At 33.5% G+C, this 24,920-nt stretch overlaps 2 protein-coding genes and 1 long non-coding RNA gene across 6 annotated transcripts in view; 2 read left to right on the top strand and 1 right to left on the bottom strand.

Annotated features, from left to right (window-relative positions):
* Window positions 1–1,296: 1,296 nt before the first annotated feature.
* LOC128997379 (putative nuclease HARBI1) lies at window positions 1,297–2,358 on the bottom strand. Its single transcript, XM_054423019.1, has one exon. It carries the CDS (start codon window positions 2,356–2,358, stop codon window positions 1,297–1,299), a length of 1,062 nt encoding a protein of 353 aa, XP_054278994.1.
* Window positions 2,359–3,438: 1,080 nt separating this feature from the next.
* Window positions 3,439–22,308, top strand: LOC128982742 (uncharacterized). Its single transcript, XR_008489716.1, has 3 exons — window positions 3,439–3,549; window positions 20,279–20,373; window positions 22,087–22,308. It is a non-coding gene; the product is annotated as an uncharacterized LOC128982742 (long non-coding RNA).
* A 1,708-nt stretch (window positions 22,309–24,016) lies between these two features.
* LOC128983225 (proteoglycan 4) overlaps window positions 24,017–24,920 on the top strand; it is an 86,688-nt gene continuing 85,784 nt past the window's right edge. For 3 of the 4 annotated variants that reach the window (XM_054402444.1, XM_054402447.1, XM_054402442.1), the window contains exon 1: window positions 24,017–24,122. The gene's annotated coding sequence lies outside the window, so the exon portion shown is untranslated. Of the gene's footprint in view, window positions 24,193–24,920 lie in introns of all 4 variants that reach the window. The other variant, XM_054402443.1, reaches the window with a different exon arrangement.

The raw sequence follows: 24,920 nt of genomic DNA, 5'->3' as shown, positions 1-24,920 counted from the left end.
TGTACCGTTTGAATATTGACATTGTGTAGCACAAATATTGAACAGAAACAGTAGGTCTATAAACTAATAAATATAAACAAATTACAGTACGTCACTGAACCCAAATGTCTATAGGCGAATAGCGGTAACAACTGGATGTTTTTTGGCAGTTCCATTTAAATAATAACAAAAACATGTTTACTTTCGGGCCAGTGATATCATTTTATTTATGTTTAAGCTTCAAATGACCCATAGTTTCTGTCATAATATCTTTGCTACTAGGTACGCTAACCTATTCAATTTTGCTAGCCCGCTAAATCTTATCCACTATTATAGTGGGGGCCGCCAGCTAAAATCTCCTCTTTTTTGTACATTACCATATGGCAACCCTACCTCATGTTAAATTTTTATTATAGGTTTATTTTATTTATTTATATTATTATATTTTTATAAGGCCAATTCTTATTATAGCCTACTTCTAATTTTAACTGTTGTTAATTTATATATATTTTAAATATATATTTTTTGCTGCAGAACCAGCCTATTAGGGGTGACTTGCATAGGTAATTTTAATACAAGATTATTAATTTTATTTTAGGCAAAGAAAGACAATGCACGCACCACTGGTTCAGGAGGCGGTAAAGATAAAATATTGGATGAGGTTGACAATATCATATTGGATATTATAGAACCAGACTCTCCTGCCGTACAAGGGATTGGAGGTCCGGAAAGCCAGTTTGACAGACAGGATGACGCAAACGTTTCTTCGGAAGACGAAGAATTTACATTTGCTAATGTATTACGTACTAGTACGCCTAAAGAAGAATTGAGATTGAGTAATGAGATGCCTTCCTGCAGTAATGAGGTTCCTGCTGCTAAAAGAAGGAAGTCAAACACCAGCGCTTCAATTAATAGGCCTACTAGTGCTGCTAATTTAAAAGAAGAAAAAGACAGCTTGAAGGTGCAACTGCTCAAGTCACAGCTGTACCTCAACAAATTAAATGCTCTAAAGCTCGAACGAGAACTAGGTTTGAAGCCCTCAGAGTATACCGCAGAACTTCCACAACAGGGAGCTGCGCAAGGTATTTTGCAATTCCAACTTAGTGACTCAACTGATGAAGTTCAAATAGTGGGCGAGTGTGGCATTCTCAACGACCAAGACTGTGTTGTTATGCTTAAAGATTAGAACAACAATTTGTATGAACAGTAACAAATTTATAATTCACACATTCATATGTAACTTTCATTTATTTGTAATAATTAAACAGTTTCATCTAACAATGTTGCTAATTATTTCCTTCATATCTTAATATAAATTTACTCAAAGAATTGTAGCAGTCTCTGAAGCCTTGCTTGAGCTGCATCACCAGCAGCAATTGGATCTGGGAGATCATTAGCTGGTTCTACATGATTATCTTCATAGATATCTTCTTCCATTACAATAAAATCGTTTTCATCTCTACCTACCAAACAAGCAACATTATGCAGTACACAGCAAACTAACACAATTTCTGCTGCATGTCTGGGGGATACACGTAAGTGGTTAAGGCAAGGAAATCTTTCTTTCATAATACCAAAAGTATTTTCAACCATTCTCCTTGTAGCCTTATGGGCACGATTGAATTTTCTTTCCCTCAAATTTTCAATATTTCCATTAAGTGGAGCCATAAGCCATTCCTTCATGCCATATGCACTGTCTCCTAAAATGACTGCATCAGGGAACGGTCTCCAACCATTTTCAAAACTCCTGTAAACAGCCGAGTTCCGAAACACTCGAGAATCATGTACACTTCCAGGCCAGTTTGGGTTTACAGCAAAAACTTCGTACTTAGGCCCGGAAATCATCATTACATTTAAAGAGTGTTTGCCGTGTCTGTTAACGTACTGCTCCTCGTGTGCTGAAGGAGCATCAATGTTTATCATCGTCCCATCCACACAGCCACAAACAGAAGGAAAACCTCCTTTTCTAAAAAACTTAACTGCTATGTCGTTTGTGTCTTCTGGCCAACACACAGTATTTTGAAACATTCTTCGGACTATAGCCTTGGTTACTTGCTTAATAGTTCTGCAAACACTGGACTTTGAAACACCATGCATAGCTGCAGTTGCGTGGTACTGTGATCCTTTTCCCAGCCAACTCAGGCACAGAAGTAGTTTCTGTTCAGCATTCAACCTCTTACTGCGGTTAGTTGACGGTATAAGTAGATCACCAATTTTTAACAAAACAAACTCTGCTTGTGTTCGATTTAACCTAAAAGCTTCTTTGAATTGAAAGTCACCAACAACATTAAAGTTAGACCGTTCTTTGTAAACTCTTCTATTACCTTCGTCTTCACTTGAATCATCACTAGAATTTATAAGCTCTTGAATTATATCCATTACATCAGTCACTAATCACAGATTAATAATTTATTCAAGCATAAATACTATATGAATAAAAATATTTGAGCCAAAGTCTTTTGAAGAGTGGATTTTTTCTTTTCATAACATTTGTAGACTCTTCAATATTTTTAACTCTTCATTATTTTCAAGGTATATTGGTGGAACAAAACAAGACTGATTTGTTTAAAAACTCTGCATTTCCCACTCTGCACTTCACTCTGCCTCTGCAAAAAATAAAAATTATGGTGGAACAGGAATTCGTGTGAAGAGTGCAAAGTGCAGAGTGAAGAGTTGCAGAGTCCTATGGAGGAATAGGCCCCAGCTGTTCTGAGTGATATATAAACTCTTCCATCGAGGTTACTAAAGGACTAAATTCCTGAAGTCGGGCTGGGAAAATTTCGTCTGTGCTGAGGTTGACTTCTTCCACGATAGTCTTCTTTGCTTCAAAAAGAAAGTTAAATCAACTTTAGCAAATCACTGAATTTTGTCACTGTTATATACCTCTGTAGTTTATAGTTTGCCGTTGTTAAGTCACACTGTTATCTATGTGTGTTTATTCGCTGTTATGTTACCAGATATTCATAGTTTATACCTTGTTAATATCATAAGTTGTCAGTCTTTGTTATTCTTATTTAATTAGTATCTGCCCTTGTTAACTCTTCATTGTTAATTTTTGTAACTTCTATGTCGAGTCTTTTGTCTCCACAACTGAATTTTGTCATTTATTATTAACTTACTTTTGTCTAACCTTGTAAATCTAGACTGTTAGTTATACTTTCCACCACCTTGTATACAACACATTGTATTATTGGCATTGCCATTGATAAATAAATAAGTACAGTATTATTTTAACATACTACTTGATCCATGTGCAGATGACGCACCCACCGCTAGTTTCCAACTAATACTAACCGTTTGAAAATTTCACCAAACCCAGCAAACTATGCATGATTTTTAGATAATATTATTACCGATTTCATTTACAGGTATTAAATTGCCACAGATAATTAGCAGACTAGGACTTGTTATTATACTCAGTGGAATTTCAAATGGTTTAAGTGAGCGCGGTAAGATGGTGGGAGTACCGTAGATGGATAGTGGCGCAGTCTACCAGCAGAAACAAGTACTCAACAGCTGATTCAACAATACTTACTTAGTCAGCTGAGCGCACGGATACGTCACAACAGCGTAAGTGTTACATTGACATTGATATTACATGCATATTTGCGGTGAATACGGTTAATACCTTTCTACAGTAATATTAACTAAATAACAGTATTAATAAATTAATATTAAATTCTTCATATTAAATAATACTCATCAAGTCTTCATAGTCTTTTATAGTAAGGCTCGTACCTTAAATTTTCTACTCGTGTCGTTAACCCTATTTACGCGAGTTGCATACACTACTTTACCTACGACATTGTTTTAATTATTAAAAATCACTACTTATAACTTCTAAAAGAGGTCATGTTTTCGTTTGTAACCTCTCTTCGTTTTGTTTTGTAACCTCTCATTGCCAGTGACAGTGATGCAACGAAACATTGTATCAAACACTAATTGCACCAATCAACAATTAAATTGGCCTGAGCAGCTGATTAGTTGAATTTCGAATCATTACAATTTTATTTCTCCTCTCTCAATCCTTGAACCTCATTGGTCCGTTACCCTTGTTGTTATGAGTAAAACTATGCTGTTATGAAAGTAAACAATGCTGTTATGAGATACTTTTCAATTCTAATAACTGTACTGAAACGGCTACTTTAATAAACGGTCGTAGGTAAAATATTATATTTACACCGAAATAGATTTTAAATATTTTCAAGCTTTATTAATGTCTTGTTGATTTATTAATATTGAATTTGGTTGAAGGAATGTGCAATAAATACGATTAAACTGCATACCATATTAAGGGTTTACATATTGTGCATCAAGTTTGTGTCTCTATAAAATTAAAGACCCCTTATATCTTAAGCGAATTTAACCTGTATGAGAATGCACATTTATATTCAAATAACTCCATCTGGCCTAATATTAGCATCGCTGTTACTATTTTATGCTTCTTATCAAACTTCAACCATGACTTGGTTACATAAATAATAGTCAAGAAACGGCAAGTTTAAAATTAAACAATACTAAACGTAAATGTCATCTTTTCTCATGGTTATATTATTCCAAAAATCCGATTTAAAACAATAACTAGTGAGAATGGGTCCTATCATTGCTTACTTAACAAGCAAAGATTAGGTTTTATCGTTCCTGCCTCGTTTACAGTAAAACACGTTTTGTCTTTTTCTTTCCCGAGTAATCCTCTCCATTACAAACATGAATATAATTGAGAACGTCGTTAAGAGTCCCTATACAATATAAATTCATAACTTTAATGTGTTGTACCTTACAACTATATATTTACAGCTAAATTTATAAATCGCAATTTTTAAAACACTTCTGAGTTCTATCTTTCACGATTGTTATATGCCTAATGTCATCAAAGCTGATTTCAAAACTCTACATAGTTCTCAGACATTTATGCCTACAACTCGTAAGTGGTTCCGTTATTATTTTATAAGTCTTACTAAAATTTTGCCAATTCCTCATAACTTTTGAACTGTGTCGGTGTCGTAGATTCTTAATAACAATCAAGCTGAAAAGACATTCAAATAGGCGTTAAATGACCATAAATGAATTGTAATTCTTCTTTGTTGAGGCAAACTTAGGACCTCGTGGTCCTTTATTACAGTTACTTAACCTCTAATACAAAGAAGCACACAAATAGGAGATTGGCACAATATCGGGTCCAACCTTAGCACTAAAAAATAGTTATTGTATTTAATTGACATCATATCAATAAGGAAAAATATTTACTAACGTTTGTTTATTTTCATAATCCTGAATCTATTTTCAGTACATGATGTATACTATGATTGTATGCGTAAAGAAAAAGGGCACGCATTTCCTATTTAATTTTAATTGGAAAATTCTGTAAAATTGAGAACGACGAATAAATTAAACAAGGCCTTTCTTGACCGTAGACATTAAATTTAACTTTTGTAAAATTACATATAAACACTATGAGAAAAGGAAAAACGGAAGAATCCAAGAAGACATGTTCCAAGTGGCATCGCTCTTATTTCAGGTGTTAACAAGAAACATCATTGAATAGTGGACTCGCTTTCACACTATAAGTCAAAGTCAATAGGTAACATTTATAAAGTATCATATCTGTAAAACGAGTTGTATTAGTTTTTATCTTGTTTACCCTATTATATAGGTATAATACTGAGGTACTGACTGGTTTGTTTACACCATTGCGCATATTTATGAGTAACCTTGAGGTTTCTCTCTTGACCTCTTGACAGCTTAGAGCGAAGTAGCAACTTTTGGTGTTGCGCCAATAGGCAAGTCTGTGAACCTGAATACCGGGACTGTTGGAGAACCATCATCCTTGGCTTTCTAAATAGCATAAGGTACAGGTACGAACCAAAACTTTATTGTGCTGTGATTCTGAAAAAAAATTGATAATAAATATAAATTAATTTATAATTTTTGCGAAAAAATCTGTTGGCGAACATTTGAGGTGAAATGTTATAGAGTTCATCGCAAAATGGCCAACAAGTATTTCTAAATTAGGTTGGAAGTTTTATGCCAGTATTTCAAGTTTATGAAAAGTCGAGAGTTGTGGACCATATTACCATAACATAAAATAACAAGTGCGATAACGCAATCTCAAACTAACCATTGACCAATGAAAAATCGTAGAGTATTTTTGCCTTAATAAATTAACTAGCTCGGGGGACACAATACGCTACTTTGTACCTTCCAAATAGGTTCCTTAACACCGTCCTAGTATGGTGGTAAAACATTATTCTTTGCTGTACCAAATAAATTTCATAAAAATACCAGTGGGTTACTTACATCAAAACCTTACAATACGTTTCCAAGCCATAAAATGCAAATGATAAAACGTGTGTAACCATTTTCATCTACTTTACCAACCACAAACATTACTTTTAGTCCACAACCAACCGTTAAATGTATAACTAAAGAGTAGTTCAACAATCTAAAATCTGATAGTCCAAAAGATTTTTTACTGCTACTTGTGAAGGAATAGTTCCTTCTAAGTAACAGCCCTTTTAATGTTTCTAAAATGCACATTTAAATGAGTTGTATGATATCTCCGCTCGGCCATTATTTGATACGCGCTTGATAGCCACATGTTTAATTTACTGCAGTTCATTTACGTAGCCACATGTAGTTAATTATTAACTCCTGCTTAAGAGGGTTCTACCATGGTTCTACGGGTTCTACCCGGTAAATTCAAGATGGTGGCCAAACTTGCTAATGTTTCAAAACATGTCCCTACGGAACAAACTCTCGACACTCTTAATTATTTGGAATCTAATTTGTTTCCAATGATTATTTGCTTTTTGTGCTCTTAACATATCAGAGCTTGCAATGGATGGGGATAAATTAATGTTTAACTGTTACTAAAAAGCTAAAATCACATGTGAAAAAGAAAAATTTACGGATTTTCAAAATGATTTTGTAAGTACTTAAAGAAACATTTAGGAAGTTTCAGATCACCCAGGGCGTAATTTGAATCTTTGTCAATATTTTAGAGTTAAGTTAAACTCGATAAACACTTTAATGCCACGAGGTTCTTTTTTGTAGGATCATGTTTACGTGGTAACCAGCCTGCGGGTTTTTCTAAAACCCTCTTAAGTGTAAATATAAGTTTATTTAATTCAGCAATACCATCATGTTTCGAATGCAGAACAGTCTGTGAGCAAAATGATTCTGTGATAATGTAAAACTGTTGGATTTTGCTTCAGTTTTGGGCTATAAAGTGTTATTGAAATAAAAGATAGGACTGTTAAAAATTTTTAACCAGCTGTAGGCCCGTTCTACGCATGGAGATCAAGCATACGGTTAACGGTTAAAAATGTATTTTATTCAGGATAGCAGGTTTAATATTTGTGGGTCCTTGCTACGCTATTGGCATTTCCTAATGTTTTAGCTAGGGAACGGTCTTGTTACTATCCAACGAGAACTGTCAACCTTTTAAAAGATAACACAATCAGATAAAATAAAAACAAAATTGATCGTATAATTGTAATAATAATGTATTGTTGAATATGCATAACTGAGTTAATATATTGTGTGATTGCTACACCATACACCCTTCGAAGAACGTAAAACAACTTGTGTTAATATAACGTATAACATAACGTTGTGTTGTATACTTCGATGAATACACCAGAGTAGTTGCTGTAATTAACAGTAATGTAACAGGTACAATAGAGTATTGTCCAATCCTGCAGCTGCTGTATTGTGTGTGATTTTCACTGTCTGCTGTGTCGACATTATACACCATACACCATTGTAGTAGCTGTAATTAACAGTAATGTAACATGTACAATAGTGTATCGTCTATTGTCCAACATTGCAGCTGCTGTATTGTGCATGATTTCCACTGACTGCTGTGTCGATATTATACACCATACATCAGTGTAGTAGCTGTAATTAACAGTAATGTAACAGGTACAATAGTGTATGGTCTATTGTCCAATACTGCAACTGCTGTATTGTGTGATTTACACTGTCTGCCGTATCGACATTATACACTATACACCAGAGAAGTAGCTGTAATTAACAGTAATGTAACAGGTACAATAGTGTATCGTCTATTGTTCAACACTGCAACTGCTGTATTGTGTGATTTACACTGTCTGCCGTATCGACATTATACACCATACACCAGTGTAGTAGCTGTAATTAACAGTAAAGTAATAGGTACAATAGTGTATCGTCTATTGTTCAACACTGCAGCTGCTGTATTGTGTGATTTTCACTGTCTGCTGTGTCGACATTATACACCATACACCAGTGTAGTAGCTGTAATTAACAGTAATGTAACAGGTACAATAGTGTATCGTCTATTGTCCAATACTGCAAATGCTGTATTGTGTGATTTTCACTGTCTGCTGTGTCGACATTATACACCATATACCAGTGTAGTAGCTGTAATTAACAGTAATGTAACAGGTGCAATAGTGTATCGTCTATTGTTCAACACTGCAGCTGCTGTATTGTGTGATTTTCACTGTCTGCTGTGTCGACATAATACACCATACACCAGTGTAGTAGCTGTAATTAACAGTAATGTAACAGGTATAATAGTGTATCGTCTATTTTCCAATACTGCAAATGCTGTATTGTATGATTTTTACTGTCTGCTGTGTCGACATTATACACCATACACCAGTGTAGTAGCTGTAATTAACAGTAATGTAACAGGTACAATAGTGTATCGTATATTGTCCAATACTGCTGCTGCTGTATTGAGTGTGATTTCCACTGTCTGCTGTGACGACATTATACACCATACACCAGAGTAGTAGCTGCAATTAACAGTAATGTAACAGGTACAATAGTGTATAGTCTATTGTCCAACACTGCTGCTGCTGTATTGTGTATGATTTCCACTGTATTCTGTGTCAACATTAAACACCATACACCAGTGTAGTAGCTGTAATTAACAGTAATGTAACAGGTACAATAGTGTATCGTAATATTGTCCAATACTGCAGCTGCTGTATTGTGTAATTTGCACTGTCTGCTGTGTCGACAGTATAAACCATACATCAGTGTAGTAGCTGTAATTAACAGTAATGTAACAGGTACAATAGTATATCGTAATATTGTCCAATACTGCAGCTTCTGTATTGAGTGATTTACACTGTCTGCTGTGTCGACATTATAAACCATACACTAGTGTAGTGGCTGTAATTAACAGTAATGTAACAGTTACAATAGTGTATCGTAATATTGTCCAATACTGCAGCTGCTGTATTGTGTGTGATTTTCACTGTCTGTTGTGACGACATTATACACCATACACCAATGTAGTAGCTGTAATTAACATTAATATAACATGTGAATAGTGTATCGTCTATTTTCCAATACTGCAAATGCTGTATTGAATGATTTTCACTGTCTGCTGTGTCGACATTATACACCATACATCAGTGTAGTAGCTGTAATTAACAGTAATGTAACAGGTACAATAGTGTATGGTCTATTGTCCAATACTGCAACTGCTGTATTGTGTGATTTACACTGTCTGCCGTATCGACATTATACACCATACACCAGAGAAGTAGCTGTAATTAACAGTAATGTAACAGGTACAATAGTGTATCGTCTATTGTTCAACACTGCAGCTGCTGTATTGTGTGTGATTGTCTGCTGTGTCGACATTATACACCATACATCAGTGTAGTAGCTGTAATTAACAGTAATGTAACGGGTACAATAGTGTATCGTCTATTGTCCAATACTGCAAATGCTGTATTGTGTGATTTTCACTGTCTGCTGTGTCGACATTATACACCATACACCAGAGTAGTAGCTGCAATTAACAGTAATGTAACAGGTACAATAGTGTATCGTATATTGTCCAACACTGCAGTTGCTGTATTGTGTGATTTTCACTGTCTGCTGTGTCGACATTATACAAAATACACCAGTGTGGTAGCTGTAATTAACAGTAATGCAACAGGTATAATAGTGTATCGTCTATTGTACAATACTGCAACTGCTGTATTGTGTGAATTTCACTGTCTGCTGTGTCGACATTATACACCATACACCAGTGTAGTAGCTGTTATTAACAGTAATGTAACAGGTACAATAGTGTATTGTCTATTGTCCAACACTGCTGCTGCTGTATTGTGTGTGATTTCCACTGCATGCTGTGACCACAATATACACCATACACCAGAGTAGTAACTGTAATTAACAGTAACATAACAGGTTCAATAGTGTATCGTAATATTGTCCAATACTGCAACTGCTGTATTGTGTGTGATTTTCACTGTCTGCTGTGTCCACATTACACACCATTCACCAGTGTAGTAGCTGTAATTAACAGTAATGTAACATGTACAATAGTGTATCGTATATAGTCGAATACTGCAACTGCTGTATTGTTTGTGATTTTCACTGTCTGCTGTGTCAACAATGCACATCATACACCAGTGTGGTAGCTGTAATTAACAGTAATGTAACAGCTACAATAGTGTATTGTAATATTGTCCAATACTGCAGCTGCTGTATTGTGTGTGATTTCCACTGTATGCTGTGACGACATTATACACCATACACCAGAGTAGTAGCTATTATTAACAGTAATGTAACAGGTACAATAGTGTATAGTCTATTGTCCAATACTGCAGCTGCTGTATTGTGTGATTTGCACTGTCTTCTGTGTCGACATTATAAACCATACACCTAGAGTAGTAGCTGTAATTAACAGTAATGTAACAGGTACAATAGTGTATCGTAATATTGTCTAATACTGCAGCTTCTGTATTGTGTGATTTGCACTGTCTGCTGTGTCGACATTATAAACCATACACCAGTATAGTAGCTGTAATTATCAGTAATGTAACAGGTACAAGAGTGTATCGTCTTTTGTTCAACACTGCAGCTGCTGTATTGTGTGATTTGCACTCTCTGCTGTGTCGACATTATAAACCATACACTAGTGTAGTAGCTGTAATTAACAGTAATGTAACAGGTACAATAGTGTATCGTAATATTGTCCAATACTGCAGCTGCTGTATTGTGTGTGATTTTCACTGTCTGCTGTGACGACATTATACACCATACACCAATGTAGTAGCTGTAATTAATATTAATATAACATGTGAATAGTGTGTCGTCTTTTGTTCAACACTGCAGCTGCTGTATTGTGTGTGATTTTTACTGTATGCTGTGTCAACATTATACACCATACACCAGTGTAGTAGCTGTAATTAACATTAATATAATATGTACAATAGTGTATCGTCTATTGTTCAACACTGCAGCTGATGTATTGTGTGATTTTCACTGTCTGCTGTGTCAACATTATACACCATACACCAGAGTAGTAGCTGTAATTAACATTAATATAACATTTACAATAGTGTATCGTCTATTTTTCAACACTGCAGCTGCTATATTGTGTGTGATTTTCAATGTGTGCTGTGTCAACATTATACACCATACACCAGAGTAGTAGCTGTAATTAACAGTAATGTAACAGGTACAATAGTGTATCGTCTATTGTTCAACACTGCAGCTGCTGTATTGTGTGATTTACACTGTCTGCTGTGTCAACATTATTCACCATACACCCAGAGTAGTAGCTGTAATTAACAGTAATGTAACAGGTACAATAGTGTATCGTATATTGTCCAATACTGCTGCTGCTGTATTGTGTGTGATTTCTACTGTATGCTGTGTCGACATTATACACCATACACCAGAGTAGTAGCTGTTATTAACTACAGGGTTTTCTATTGTTCAGGGACAGTTAACTGCTTAATAGTTTTTATTATTATATAATCAATTCAATTTAATCTTAAAAGAGGATTTATTTATTAGTGTATTTGTATATTTGTGATAAACTCAGATACCGCTGTAACGATGGCCACGAAGCTTGGTACATAGATGTACAATTTCATGGAGTAGGTTTATATACCATAACTTTGTGATTACTTTGAGGGCTTAGCCCTGGGACCGTCTTAAAGGCACCCATGTCCAAATTTTGAAAGAATTTTAGTTAGATTTATTTTATAACAAAACATATGAAAGTTAAATAATATTGAAGATGCATCAGCTGTTACATTATCTAAATATTAATAGGCAATCATGTTTCTTTAAAACCTTTTTTCTCAGCCCGTGTGCATCATAGGGAAAATCTACGCATACTGTTTGAAAGATATTTTCCTGTAGATGTGCAGAATCCCTTTATAAATTAAAATAGGCTAAAAAAGCACCAAAAATAAATTTGAGATTCGTTAAAAATATACATGGGGCTTATTGGTTGCTATGCTGGTGATAAAATAACAACAAAGTACCTATAAACAGAATATCAAAACAAAATAGAAGATATTTGAGTCACATGTTTTATTTACAGGGTGGGGCTGTGAAAATAGAAAAGTCTGTGCATTAAATATTTTTGGTCTTCACTGTACGACCTCTAGTCCGGCAGCCAAATGAGGATTTTATCCCTAACCTCGTTTTGTTCTATTAAGTTTTTTTTATTGTTGATTTGAGTTATTTAGGGTATGTAGACCATAAAACCAACGGGTACTTTTTTGGTACCCTTGGGCAATAGCCGCCATCTTGGAAAATGGCGGAAAACGTAATTTACAGTGTAAGCTTTTACTTAAAACTATGTTATGAAAGTACCATGCTATCTAGAGCAGTGCAAACACTTTTAAAATACTCACAGTGAAATTCCATGTAGGAAAATATTGTATTTTAATTATATATTGTGTGTTTTAAGGCCAGTATTTCTTTTTACAGTTAATAATTTAGATAAAAAATATGTTGAATCCCTACTTTTTTCAGCTTTGTGCTAAAATCTCTGAGAAAAGGCCATGATACATGTTACAAAAGTTGTAGATATTGAAATTGTGCATCCAATGCACCTATAGGGATCTTTGTTGGATCAAGGATAACGTCACAACACAGCGTTAAAGAATAACTTTTATTATTTTTCTTTCTCTGATAAAGAGGGGTATCTAATAAATGAAAATATTTTATATAATTTTTCCTAAGAATATTCTGTAGTTCTTTTCTACTGTTTTTGGTATCAAAATGCTCGATTAACCAACGGCTTTCATTTACGCTGATTATAATTCAAATCTTAGGATGTTTAATAAGCTAGTTATGGACCCCTCCAAAAAAAAAGTAATTTTAATTATAAAAAAGTCTCATTAAAGCCCTATATCTTTAGTAATTATTATGTTATGGTTTCATATAAAAACCAAGTTTTCCGCCACCATTTTGAAACAGCTTGACTGATATGGCTAATATCTGGTAAATTTTCAGTAACATTTAAACAACTATAACAACATTAACTAGGTGTACAATGCAGTTGTCTGCTAGCAATATTGAGTGGAGCCAGCATATTAATTCAATGTCAATGATATATTTGGTTCGCATAAATGTAAAGCCTATTTACAGATTCTAAAGTCAATGGTACGTCCGGTTCACGTAGACGGATTGTTTACTTGTAGTATCCAAACTCAATGGTGCATGTAAATGAATAGTCTACTAAATCAATTGTCCATTTATTTCGTTCATTTAGATAAAATGCCGAATTGCAGTATCCGAAGTCAATGGTAGGCTTAGGCCTACTTCTGCTTCACTTATATGGGATGTCTATGTGCAGTATTCAAAGTACGTCAAATGATACGCCGGGTTCATGTCAAAGAATTGTCTAATTGCAGTATCGAAACTATGAGTGTTATATTTGGTTCACCTTAATGGAATTCCTATTTGTAGACTGCAAATAGGAATTGCAGTGCATATTCAAAGTCTACATTAATACTTGCTCACACAAGTCATTGGTACATTGGTCTTGCTCACATAAAATACTGAAAAAGTTATTTACAGAATCCAAACGCAATATGGTGCATTCGCCTAATTCTGGCAACCCTTATGGTTATTAATTTTGTAGTAAATTATGCTCAATGCTATTAATCAAAAGCAGGAGTGTAGGATAAGAGAAGTTAAAGTCAATGATATAAGAGCTTTGCTACGCTCTGCTCAATAATTTCTATATCCTGCAAATGAATCATGGTAAACCTATGCGATACCTGCATTATTAAAAGGCAATAACGATTATTATTTGAGATCGCAGGTTCGAATCTCCTCGGCGGCCTTAAAATTTTGCTTCTGATTTTGTTAGAATATGATTTTCTCTTAACTTCACTGATCAGTTTTTTTTAGACATTTATAACTTAATTTTGTGATAAGAATGCATTTTTTATAAATACATTAACTTTTTGTGTGTAATCATTTCCTAACAGCGAATAATTGAGATAGGCTAATCGATTTTTAAAATTATCAATTCATTTTTAAGTATAGACATATAACTTAGGTCTAGTTTTATTTTAGCAGTTAAAAGTAAGAAATATATTGTCAACCACTTTCAAATTTTCCCTTTGGTGCAGTAAAATTTATCAATACGACTATAATGTAGACTAAAAAGAATAAGTGAAAACTTTAGGAATTGGTTTACTGGTACGTTTCATTACATTTATAATAACATCAAAATAAGCAGTTTGCTTAACTTGAAACCTTATTTTTCCTAGTAGCTGGAACCTATATATTTTTCCAACTTAACTTGTTAAAAAGAACATAACGATTATACAATTAAATATAAACGTCATGATTTTAATCACTCAATATAGAACTGATTGTTAATCAATTCGTATTACATGCAATTAACTAATATACTCTTTAGTATTCATCACATTTTTTTCTTTTGTACTGTATTTATAATGTGGTAGATTTGTTGACTAACATATGTCGAGGCTCTTGTTTACTTTTTAGTGTTGACTCGCAAATAATGTCATGGCAACCAATTAACCCATAAGGCCCATGTTAAATTTATAAAAGTTTGCATTCATGTAGGGAAAATTCCTATGGTCCGATTTGTACCATTTCAGATTTATACCTTCCCATGGTTGGGTACTATGACTGTGTTAAATTTCGTGAAGATCGCTTCAGCCGTTCAGGAGGAGTATTTGTAAAACAAAAGCAGGAGTGTAGTATAAGAGCTTCGCTCGCTCCGCTCAAAAAACAGTCGGTAACGTACTGGCTTTCATGGAACATATTGATTATTGGGTTTCAAAAAGTTTGAGGTAAAGATCATCAATCAATAAAAAATATTTTTTTGTAATTTGTTGATTTGTAAATTGGGAATGGCCCGGCAGCCAAACAGAGAATTTTCCTTGAAACTTGTTTTCTTCTATTACGTTTTTTTATTGTTGATATTTAATTTTGGTAGTATTTGCATAAAATAGCGGGTACTTACAAAGTACCTTTGAGCAACACCTACATTTTGAGATAATAACTGTCCGTGTTAATAAATAATTAGATTAATTTAAAATTAAAGTAATTAAGCTATAACTTATGCGTTTTTAGTTCGAACATCATGAAATTTTGCATGAAACCTCGTTACAATGTTACTAAAAATTTACCAGATATTAGCCATATCAGTCAAGCTGTTTCAAAATGGTGGCGGAAAACTTGGTTTTTATCTTTAAAAATTGCATTTGCCCAATTAAAAAAATTGGTATACGACCTTGTTTTAGTGTTACCTCTTAGCAAACAAAATATAAGTTTCGCCAATTTAAACCCGAGCTTTTTTAAGTTACTAGCAAGACACATTCTTTACATCATTATTATGACATGTAATAATAATACTCGATTTTAAAGTTGGCTGAATTCCCGTAGCACTTGTGCCTATGCTTGGTTACATTGAAAAAGACAATATGTTAAACAATTTATTTCAACATAGTTGAGTTTTATTATTTTGTGTTGTAACATAAATATTTTATTCGTGTAAAATTGTAACTTATATAATAGGCCTATATGAAAAAATAACTTGTTAATAATGTTTCAGTAACCTTAGTGACTATTAGCAAATTCCCTATGGGGAAGTAGCTACGAGTATTACCGTAGGTCCCATGGTAAGACCCAGGCCCGGGACCGATTTACTTTCTCATTTTGATGTCCACAGAGGCCAAAAACACTATTCGTTCAAATTTGTTATATATATATATTATGGAAAATATAAAAACTAGTTAATTTAAAATTCCCATGTTATTCTTATGGAGAATATTGTAAAATGTTGTAGTTGGCTTGTTTTTGGATATATTTTGATCAAACATGGCAGATTTATTTATTTTTTACCAATCTATTAATATTTTAATAAAAAAACACACTTTATTAGTTTCCCTGTAGCAGCAAACCTAGGTACTCGTTAAACATGTTATTTTAATAGATTAATTGAAAACCAATCCAGGCAAATGGTAATTCGCTTAGTCTGAAGGTTTGCTGCAGCGGGGGTATTAACTCATTATTCTACATTGTCGTAGTCTTCACTGTCATCTTGAGTTTGTCTCTTTCTTTTTAAAAAGGTACATTATTATATCCACAATGGCAAAATACTGTGGAAGGTAAGCCTGTGCTCACGCAACAACATCTTTTTCAATTCTGTTCACTGGTGTATATCAAACACCAAAAAAAAAAACTTGATAGGAATAATGGTGTAGTTAAATGCAAAGCTAGAGCAAGACAAATTTTGTTTTGGCCTAACATAAACAGAGACATTGAAAACCTAGTTTTAAGTTGTCAAATATGTGAAAAATATAGGTTTGCAAATGGCAAAGAACCATTGTTAAATCATGAAAAGGCTACTAGGCCTTGGCAGTTTGTATATAGTGACATACTAGAGTATGGTGGAAAAAATTATTTAGTTGTAAATGATGCTTATTCTAACTGGGTAGAATTAAGAGAGCTATTTGACAAATCAGCTAACAGTGTCATAAGAGTTCTAAAACATATTTTTTCGCAGTTTGGCGTACCAGATCGTTTTGTTTCAGATAATGTTCCTTTTAGTTCTCACATGTTTAAATCGTTTGCAAATGAATATAATTTTGAAAGTGTGACCAGTAGTCCTTTTTATCCAAGAAGTAATGGTAGATCTGAGAAAGCAGTGGCGATATGCAAAAATCTGTTGAGAAGGGCAAAGGACAGTGGTAAAGATATCGAATTGTTGCTATTGGATTATAGAAACACTCCCCTTAACAATGTTAATGTTAGTCCAGCACAGTTATTTTTAAATAGAGTATTGAAGTCAAAAATGCCTATAAATACAAAGGCATTAAATCCAAAAATAGTTCATGTCAACAGAGATAGGTTAGATGAAAAATCTAAGTTGTATTACGATAGGACATCAAAGTCACTATGTCATTTTGATAAAGGTGATAATGTTTTGATTCAAAAAGGTAAAGAGTGGATAAGTGGTAAAGTCATTGAAAAGTTAAACTTTCCCCCCAGAAGTTATGTTGTTCAGGATAGATATGGTCAAGTGTATCGTAGAAATAGAATTATGTTAAGAAAGTGTTATTCTAAGGTTATTCAGTCTGATTATTCTGATCTAATCGCACAAACTAATTTTGGGTTAGAAAATATTGAAAGGCCTAATCAGAATGAGTTTGAGAATAATGTTAACATACCAGTACCAGTACCTAATGTTTTACCTAATAGGCCAGTAACAAACCAAACCACTAGATTCGGTCGAACCATCAGAAAGCCTAACCATTTGAAGGAATATGTTTAAGTCTGTCTGTTCATTTGTTTAATCAACATTTGTCTTTATGGATTTAAATCATTTTGATTAAAAAAGGAGGATGTTACATAATAGTATAGCCTATAATATCTTTATATATAGTAGCCTACCTTTGCTATTAAAGGACTCTATGATACATAAGGCTGTGGTGTCGGGTGTACTATTTTTGTAACTCAATGTAAGAAGAACTAACTTATGAGGATGTAATAAATGTACTTCAATGCTTAAGCATGGTGTATTAATATTATCCAAGTTAATCTTGTTTAATTATAAATATTACTTAAGTAATATTGAACAAGGTTCATATTTGAGTTTGACCATAGTTGACTGAGGTTTTCTTCACCAAAATGAATAACACAGCTCATTTAGAACTTAAAATATAGATCTTTAATTAAAGACAGTCCTTTGAAAAATTGAAAAATTGAAAACCTAATGTTAGTTAGAGGTCTACAACTCACCTTAGACTCTACATATTTAAATGAAAATTGTCTCAAATGAAAGTTCTAAGTTGACTAGTGTTTTTAGACCAGAACGAATAACATAGTACACATAGCAGCTGAGACATATGTCTTTAAATACAGAAGAAAGTTAAGAAAAATCAACTCTTATTCTACGTTTAGGCTTATAACTCCCCCGAAACACGTTGGATTTCAATAAATAATAGCTCAAAAGAACCGCATTAACTCACTGAGTATTCCCATACCACAATATACAATATCACGTAAAAATAACTCGAGACACAATTATTACCTAATGATAAATTGTAAAAAAATCAATTTTTTTGTTGTTTGGGGGTCCAAAACTCATATTCAACTCAGCCGATTTGAATAGTCAATGGCTTAAATTAAAGCAAGTAACTCACTGAGTATTTCTAGTATTATAACATTTCATACGGCGTAATTATAACCGGAGATAATATCTTTAATTAAAGACAAATCTTGGAAAAACTAAAAAGTTGGTTAAAGTTCTATAAATCCCCTCAAACCCGATAGATTTGAATGAACAATGCCTCAAATGAAAGCCACCAGTTTGTTGAGTATTTTATTATAAAAAAATATAACATCCCATAATCAGTACTCAAAGTAACAATCTTTTATTTCAAAGAAAATTATGCAACCATTAAATTCTTTGTTAGTTGAAGTCTTTGAATTCACCTCCAACTCGTTCGATTTCAGTGATCTACATGTCAAATGGAAGCCAGTTGTTTACTGAGGGGTTTTATTGCAATACATACAACATTTAATAATAATAACTCAATGGGTTGATCAAAATTTAAACTTTCATTTTGAAAAAAAAATTTTCTTTGGATTGGAGATGAAAAGATTGGCCTTTGATGTCCTTAAATATAAATAGTTGATAGTTCAAATTAAATTTGGTAATTTTACAAACATTTTAATACCAAAAACAGTCCGAGAGAAGTACCGGATGGTCTCAGGAAAGATGTTAGAATTCTATTGAACATATATAATATCCTTATTTTTTATTGAAAATCAATAAACAAATTTATTTTCTAATGCTTTGTTCTGGCGTTACCCTTGATCCAACAAAGCATCCAATAGATGTATTTGATGCCAAATTTAAAGCTTTACAATTTTTATAATATACATTATAGTCATATTTTGAGTAATTAAGGCGCAAAATTGAAATAAAAAGAAATATGTCATTATTGTTTTATAAATTATAAACTTTGAAAAGTAATACTGACCTTGAAACAAATTATATATATTTAATATATAGTATTTCTGAGTAGGAAATTTAACCATAAACATTTAAAAATAACTTGCATTGCTCTAGCTTAAATAGTTGTTTAATTACATTGGTTTAAGTAAAAGCTTACACTGTAAATTACGTTTCCCGCCATTTTCCAAGATGGCGGCTGTTGCCCAAGGGTACCAAAAAAGTACCCGGTGAATTTAGGGTCTACTTACCCTAGATATCACATTTCAACAATAAAAAAAACTTAATAGGACAAAACCAGGTTCGGGTCAATTCTGCCGGACTACTCTAGTTTTTTAAATTTATAGTTTGTTAACACTTTCTTTTGATTCTGCCACATAGCCTAAGGGGGTTCTACCCGGCAGCCTGAATTTCAATACAAGATGGCGGATTATATGGATTGAGATATGGTCCGGGATTGAACATGCCTCTATTGTAAAAGCTCTTAACATTCTAAAACTAATTTGTTTCAAATTATTGTGTGCTTTTTGTGCTCTTAACATACCAGAGCTTGTAATGGATGGGGGAAAATGAATTTGTAACTATTATTTAGAAGTTAAAATCACACGTTAAAAAGACTAATTTGCGGATTTTCAAAATGATTTTATAAATACTTAAAGAAAAATTACAATTGACACACCCAGAAAAGTTTCAGTTCACCCAGCGCATAGTTTGACTTTATGAATATTTTACAGTTCATTTCAACTGAATAAACACTTTAATAATGTCAAGTGGTTCTTTTTTGTAGGACCATGTTAACGTGGCAACAGCCAGCGGGTGGAACCCCCAACGGAAATTCACAAAAGATTTTGATTTAAAAAATCATTAAGTACGGTTGAGATTTGTCTGTATATATAGCATGGTAAGTGTGTGAGTATATTTCGAGACCCACATTATTCTCGTAAGTATTCTTGCCCCGTTGCGAAGCACGGGCAGAACAACCAATTTATGTATAAGCTTACAAATGTTACGTTGGATAATCATAAAGATATATTTCAGATGTTACCAAAGCCAGTATTATTATTCTTGCTGGTGGTGACGGTCCTCACATTGTTTGGACTAATTTACTTCTTTCTCTGACCTTCGCTAACAGAGTAAGAGCATTGATTATATATACATGTATGTATTTGTATAGTGAATGGTAAGTGTCTGTGTGGTTTGTAAAGTAGTCTAACCACGTTAACAAGTAACGTGCATGTAAGAAAGAAACATTTTCTGGAAATGGTATACACAACAACTTACCGATGGGTGGAAGGGAAGGGGAAAGGCCTCTTGTTCTATGCTCATTGTTGATGATAGTGACATTATACTGTTTTGTGAATTTTCTAGTCTTTGTAATAGTTTATTGGCTAACTGAATGTGTAAATGAAAGTTCCATATATTTTTTATATGGCATATGATGATATCTTTAAATGGAATAGAACCTGGCATTTAACAACATTACCAAATCCAGACGAATCTTGTACAATCTTGTACATGTGCATTAAACCATAGGTTACCTATGAAGTAATGTCTACTAAGTTATTTAGTAGTAGAGTCATTTCATTGATACTAAGACGTTTCTCTCTTATGTGTATTTTTTCATCTGTACTGTGCTTAATGTTTTCTGAAGTTCCGTCTTCCTCTAAGGCAAGCTAATATTTCAACTTTATTAAGCTGTCTCATATATGGATCTGAGACCATCAGTACAAGTGTTTGTAGGTATTTTTTATTTATTTTAAAGTAACGAAGATTTACAGAAGACTTTAGTTCTATAGATTAAATATTCTAGTCAATAAACCAACTTTAATCAACCTAATGAGATAATTGTTGTTGTCGTTTCCATCTGATGTTTAAAATTTACCTTACGCAATATGCTTTTAATAAATGTATTTTGCTTTCATAAGTTTTTATACAAGATTGATATGACTATTTTATTTGGGTTTTATATCGCTAATCACAATAAAACTTTTCCTGTTTTGTGTTTGAAGAAATGAATGGTTTGGTGAAATTGTCAAACCATTTTGTACCTTTAGTGTATTTAGTAAGAATTTAATGTTGTATTGGTTGATAGTAAAATACCATAAATTAAAATATGAATTGTCAAAATCGTAAGTACTGTTTCAAAATAATTAGGATGTTTTATAATTTGCAATACATACTGTAGGCTGGTAGCTCAAGCCAGTGTCCAGTAAACGATTGATGTTGTAGATAGTCACAGCTGTTGTATAGTCACAGCTGACCATCAAGTCTATCAGCCTCATTGACCTGATGACCGGTGACGCCACTGATGCTGGTCGCTTTTCTGTTATTTCTGTCCCAAACAGATGATTCTGGTCAACCGCACAATGTTCAGCCTCCGGATGCTATTTGTTATATTTCATAGTCTTTAGTAACCGCTACAAAATAAGAACTCGTCAACTAATAGTCTGCCTTTTCTAAATGATTCAAAATACGTCATGTTTATAGAGAAAATACATCGTGTGTCTAGAGTTGTCAATAATTTTTTAGATTACGTTTATGGTGCTATTGTCGAACTGTATGTTGTTAAATTTAGATTCGTTTTAGTTGATGGTCCTCCAGTTTGTGCTTATTTTGTTCTGCATTAATTCAGACTAAGAAACTAGTTTGTTAAAAATGCGTGACTTCGCTTTGCAACCGCCTACAGATTAGCTACATGCTAAGTTCTGTGTACAATATTACCTACATGTGGCCTTCATTTATTGACTTTAAACTTTAACTTGTTTAATGTGAATTGAGAACAAAGTAAACATTTTACTTGCAATTTTTGGCTCAGATACTAATTGAACATTTGACCATTGTTTTAGCCCAGATACGATGGAGAGACGCTATGTTTATGCCTTGATGTCGATAGCGATTGGATCCGCCATCATAGTAGCAGTGTTCATCTATCTTGGCCCAGACTAGACACATCAATAAATAGATGTAAACATTTCATTGTTAATCATTCTTTTCATACTTTGGATACCTCAACATGTTGTTATTTTATACGTACCTTTTGTACAAAATAAACCATTAGATTGTCTTTGTATTAGGCTTTTTCTGACCTTTTTCCCGGATCTTTTTTACACAAATGCCAAAACTAGATAAGGGTATGGTCGTAAAAGTGCTGGTGTCACCTGAATGAATCTAGTACCCAGAATAGATCATTCGGATAGTACCTTGATAGTACCTGACGGTTCAACATCAAATAGTGAAAGACTGTTTATTTAAAGGACACGGCCTTCTCTGAAGCTGATAGAACGTCTGCAATGGATGTTTTTCATAGATCGACATGGAATAGAGTATAAAAAGTACAGCCTACAAGAAGTTGCAATGCAAGTATGTATGTATAAGCGTAAAAAATACAAACCACACGATATGCCTCAGCATAAAAACTAAACCAAAGTATATGTGTATTACTACAAAAATACACGCCTTAGTATTTGTATATCATTATAAAAAATTCAATTATACCTTTGTCTATTTCCTGTGATTTGTAAAGTATAAACTATCATACACAACTGGGTTTAGGTCTATTGCTTTGATTTTTAATCGTTTCAAATTTGTATTCGACCCTGAAGGGTATTGTTATTTTTATCGAATTAAAGAGTAAAAGTACCAATAAACATAAATTTTTTTGCAGTCACGGGTTTGAATTTTAGATTTCCTCAATAGTGTACATACACTCCGGCATTTATGTTTAAATTAAGCATTAAAGTTGATCCAAGCGTTGCACGAAAAACTATTGAATATTACAACTTGAATCTTTTCTTGATTCACAACTACACATTTATATCTAATTATATGATACCTACAGTATATTTCATGAAGAAATGTTCAGGGTTGATTTATAAATATTCCGGTGCCAGTCTGAGGGCCGTCCTCGTGTCGACAGATTTGTTGGCTATAATGTTCCACGATGGTCGGAGTTTAGCGCTCACCTGAGATCAAAGTAGTTTATGACAGTTGTTATGTATTGCTGTAGTCAGTTACGTTCGGTTAATATATTGTATATTAAGTTTCTCCAATAACAACAACAACTTGATATGATAAATAGCGATTAAACATGCATTTATAAAAGTGCTATATAGAAGTAACTTCATGATCAATTGCTACGAAACATTTATTTTAATATTGAAAATAAGACTTTGGGAATTGCTTTAGTAACCTAGGACGGTTCATTAAACAGTTATTGCCATGGCCATTAACAAAGCATGAACTATACTTAACACCCTTTCGATATCTGCATATACTGTATTTGATTGGTGTTCACTTGAACAGAAATCGTTTAGCCTGTCTTCACCCAAACTTAAAGAGAAGCAAACAAAAGCCCTTGAGATTAACCATTTTTGAGTATTACATATTACAATCTGAATCTTACATAATAATTCATTACCATCAAGATCACACGGTGAGCCAATGGCTGTTCTTTATTGTAATTTTATACGTCTCAATGTAAAACCCTGTCACAAAACTCATACCATCAAATATGACGATAAAGCTTCGGACCAAATTGCAAACATTTTACACAAATATCAAACATTATTGTACCGAAAGATTAAGTTAAATAACGAATAAAAAATGTGTGCAACGAATAAAATCGAGAACGCCACTTAAACAATGACGAAAATTGGCATTTTTATCCACCAAGGTTCCAAAACGTAGGTATTTCATCGACCATGGCTGATAATTAAATGGTTAAATGAAAAATCAATGGGAATCCCAGAGAACAAACGGCGGGTGGTTTTGAACAATGAGTGGAGCAAGACGCCAAAGTTATTCCGGGAGCTCCCCTCCATGATCGCTCCAGCTTGTGAGAGGGTCGTCTAGCGCCCAGACCCCGTCGCTGCTGCCGCTGCATGTGAGTACCTCCACACTGTCGTATCATCATCATAAATCACAAACTTACAAAGCTTTACTATGGACATTAGGTAACCAATTAATTAATATTTCCGTTAAGACAGCTAAAAACCACCATTTTAATTTTGAACATCTCATCATCATCATCATCATCAACATCATATCACCTTACCATACAACTATATCCCCAAGATTTTATTTTTTCTTACTCTCTGTTAAAAGCAGACAAACAATGTGTATTCCCCAAATTTGTTTGCCAAAAATTGAATTTTATCTGTATAATTGGAAATATCAAGTCTTGTCAAGTATGCCTTTCTTAAATTCTCTATCCATCATCTCTGCAGTAAAGTTCAATTTTTTTTTAGGTACGAGTACATGTTAATGTGTGGAATACTTCAACAGGCTGAAAAACATACTCAAGTAACGTTTTCATTTAACGTCTCCCCTTTACTAACACAATCACTTTCCATTTCAATTTTTTGATGTAATAATGTTATCAAGCTACGGACCAAAACGTTTACTCTTTCTTGTAAAGCAGTACATGTGTTAAATAAATTCATGATATGTTAAAGCCATTATGTGCAATAACTGTATGACTATTGCAAATTTTAACAGTATTGTTCAACACTTCCAACCCCTTTTGCGTTCTTCAGTATGAACATAGACCTACTAACAGTGTGTTCAATCTATGGTACAGATGATTGAACTGGGGGCCTATGGCGTTTGTCGTGTGGCAACTCTAAGTCGCCACCAGTTCGGGTCCAGTTTCGAACTGTCAAGGAGCTACTGACATTTCTCG

This window comes from Macrosteles quadrilineatus, unplaced genomic scaffold (assembly GCF_028750875.1).
Source record: "Macrosteles quadrilineatus isolate MER2022 unplaced genomic scaffold, UCM_ALF_1.0 Scaffold_1__1_contigs__length_201487025, whole genome shotgun sequence".
In the NCBI taxonomy this organism is placed as follows: domain Eukaryota; kingdom Metazoa; phylum Arthropoda; class Insecta; order Hemiptera; family Cicadellidae; genus Macrosteles; species Macrosteles quadrilineatus.
The sequence above is the reverse complement of the archived record's forward strand: the minus strand, read 5'-3'. Positions and strand labels throughout refer to the sequence as shown.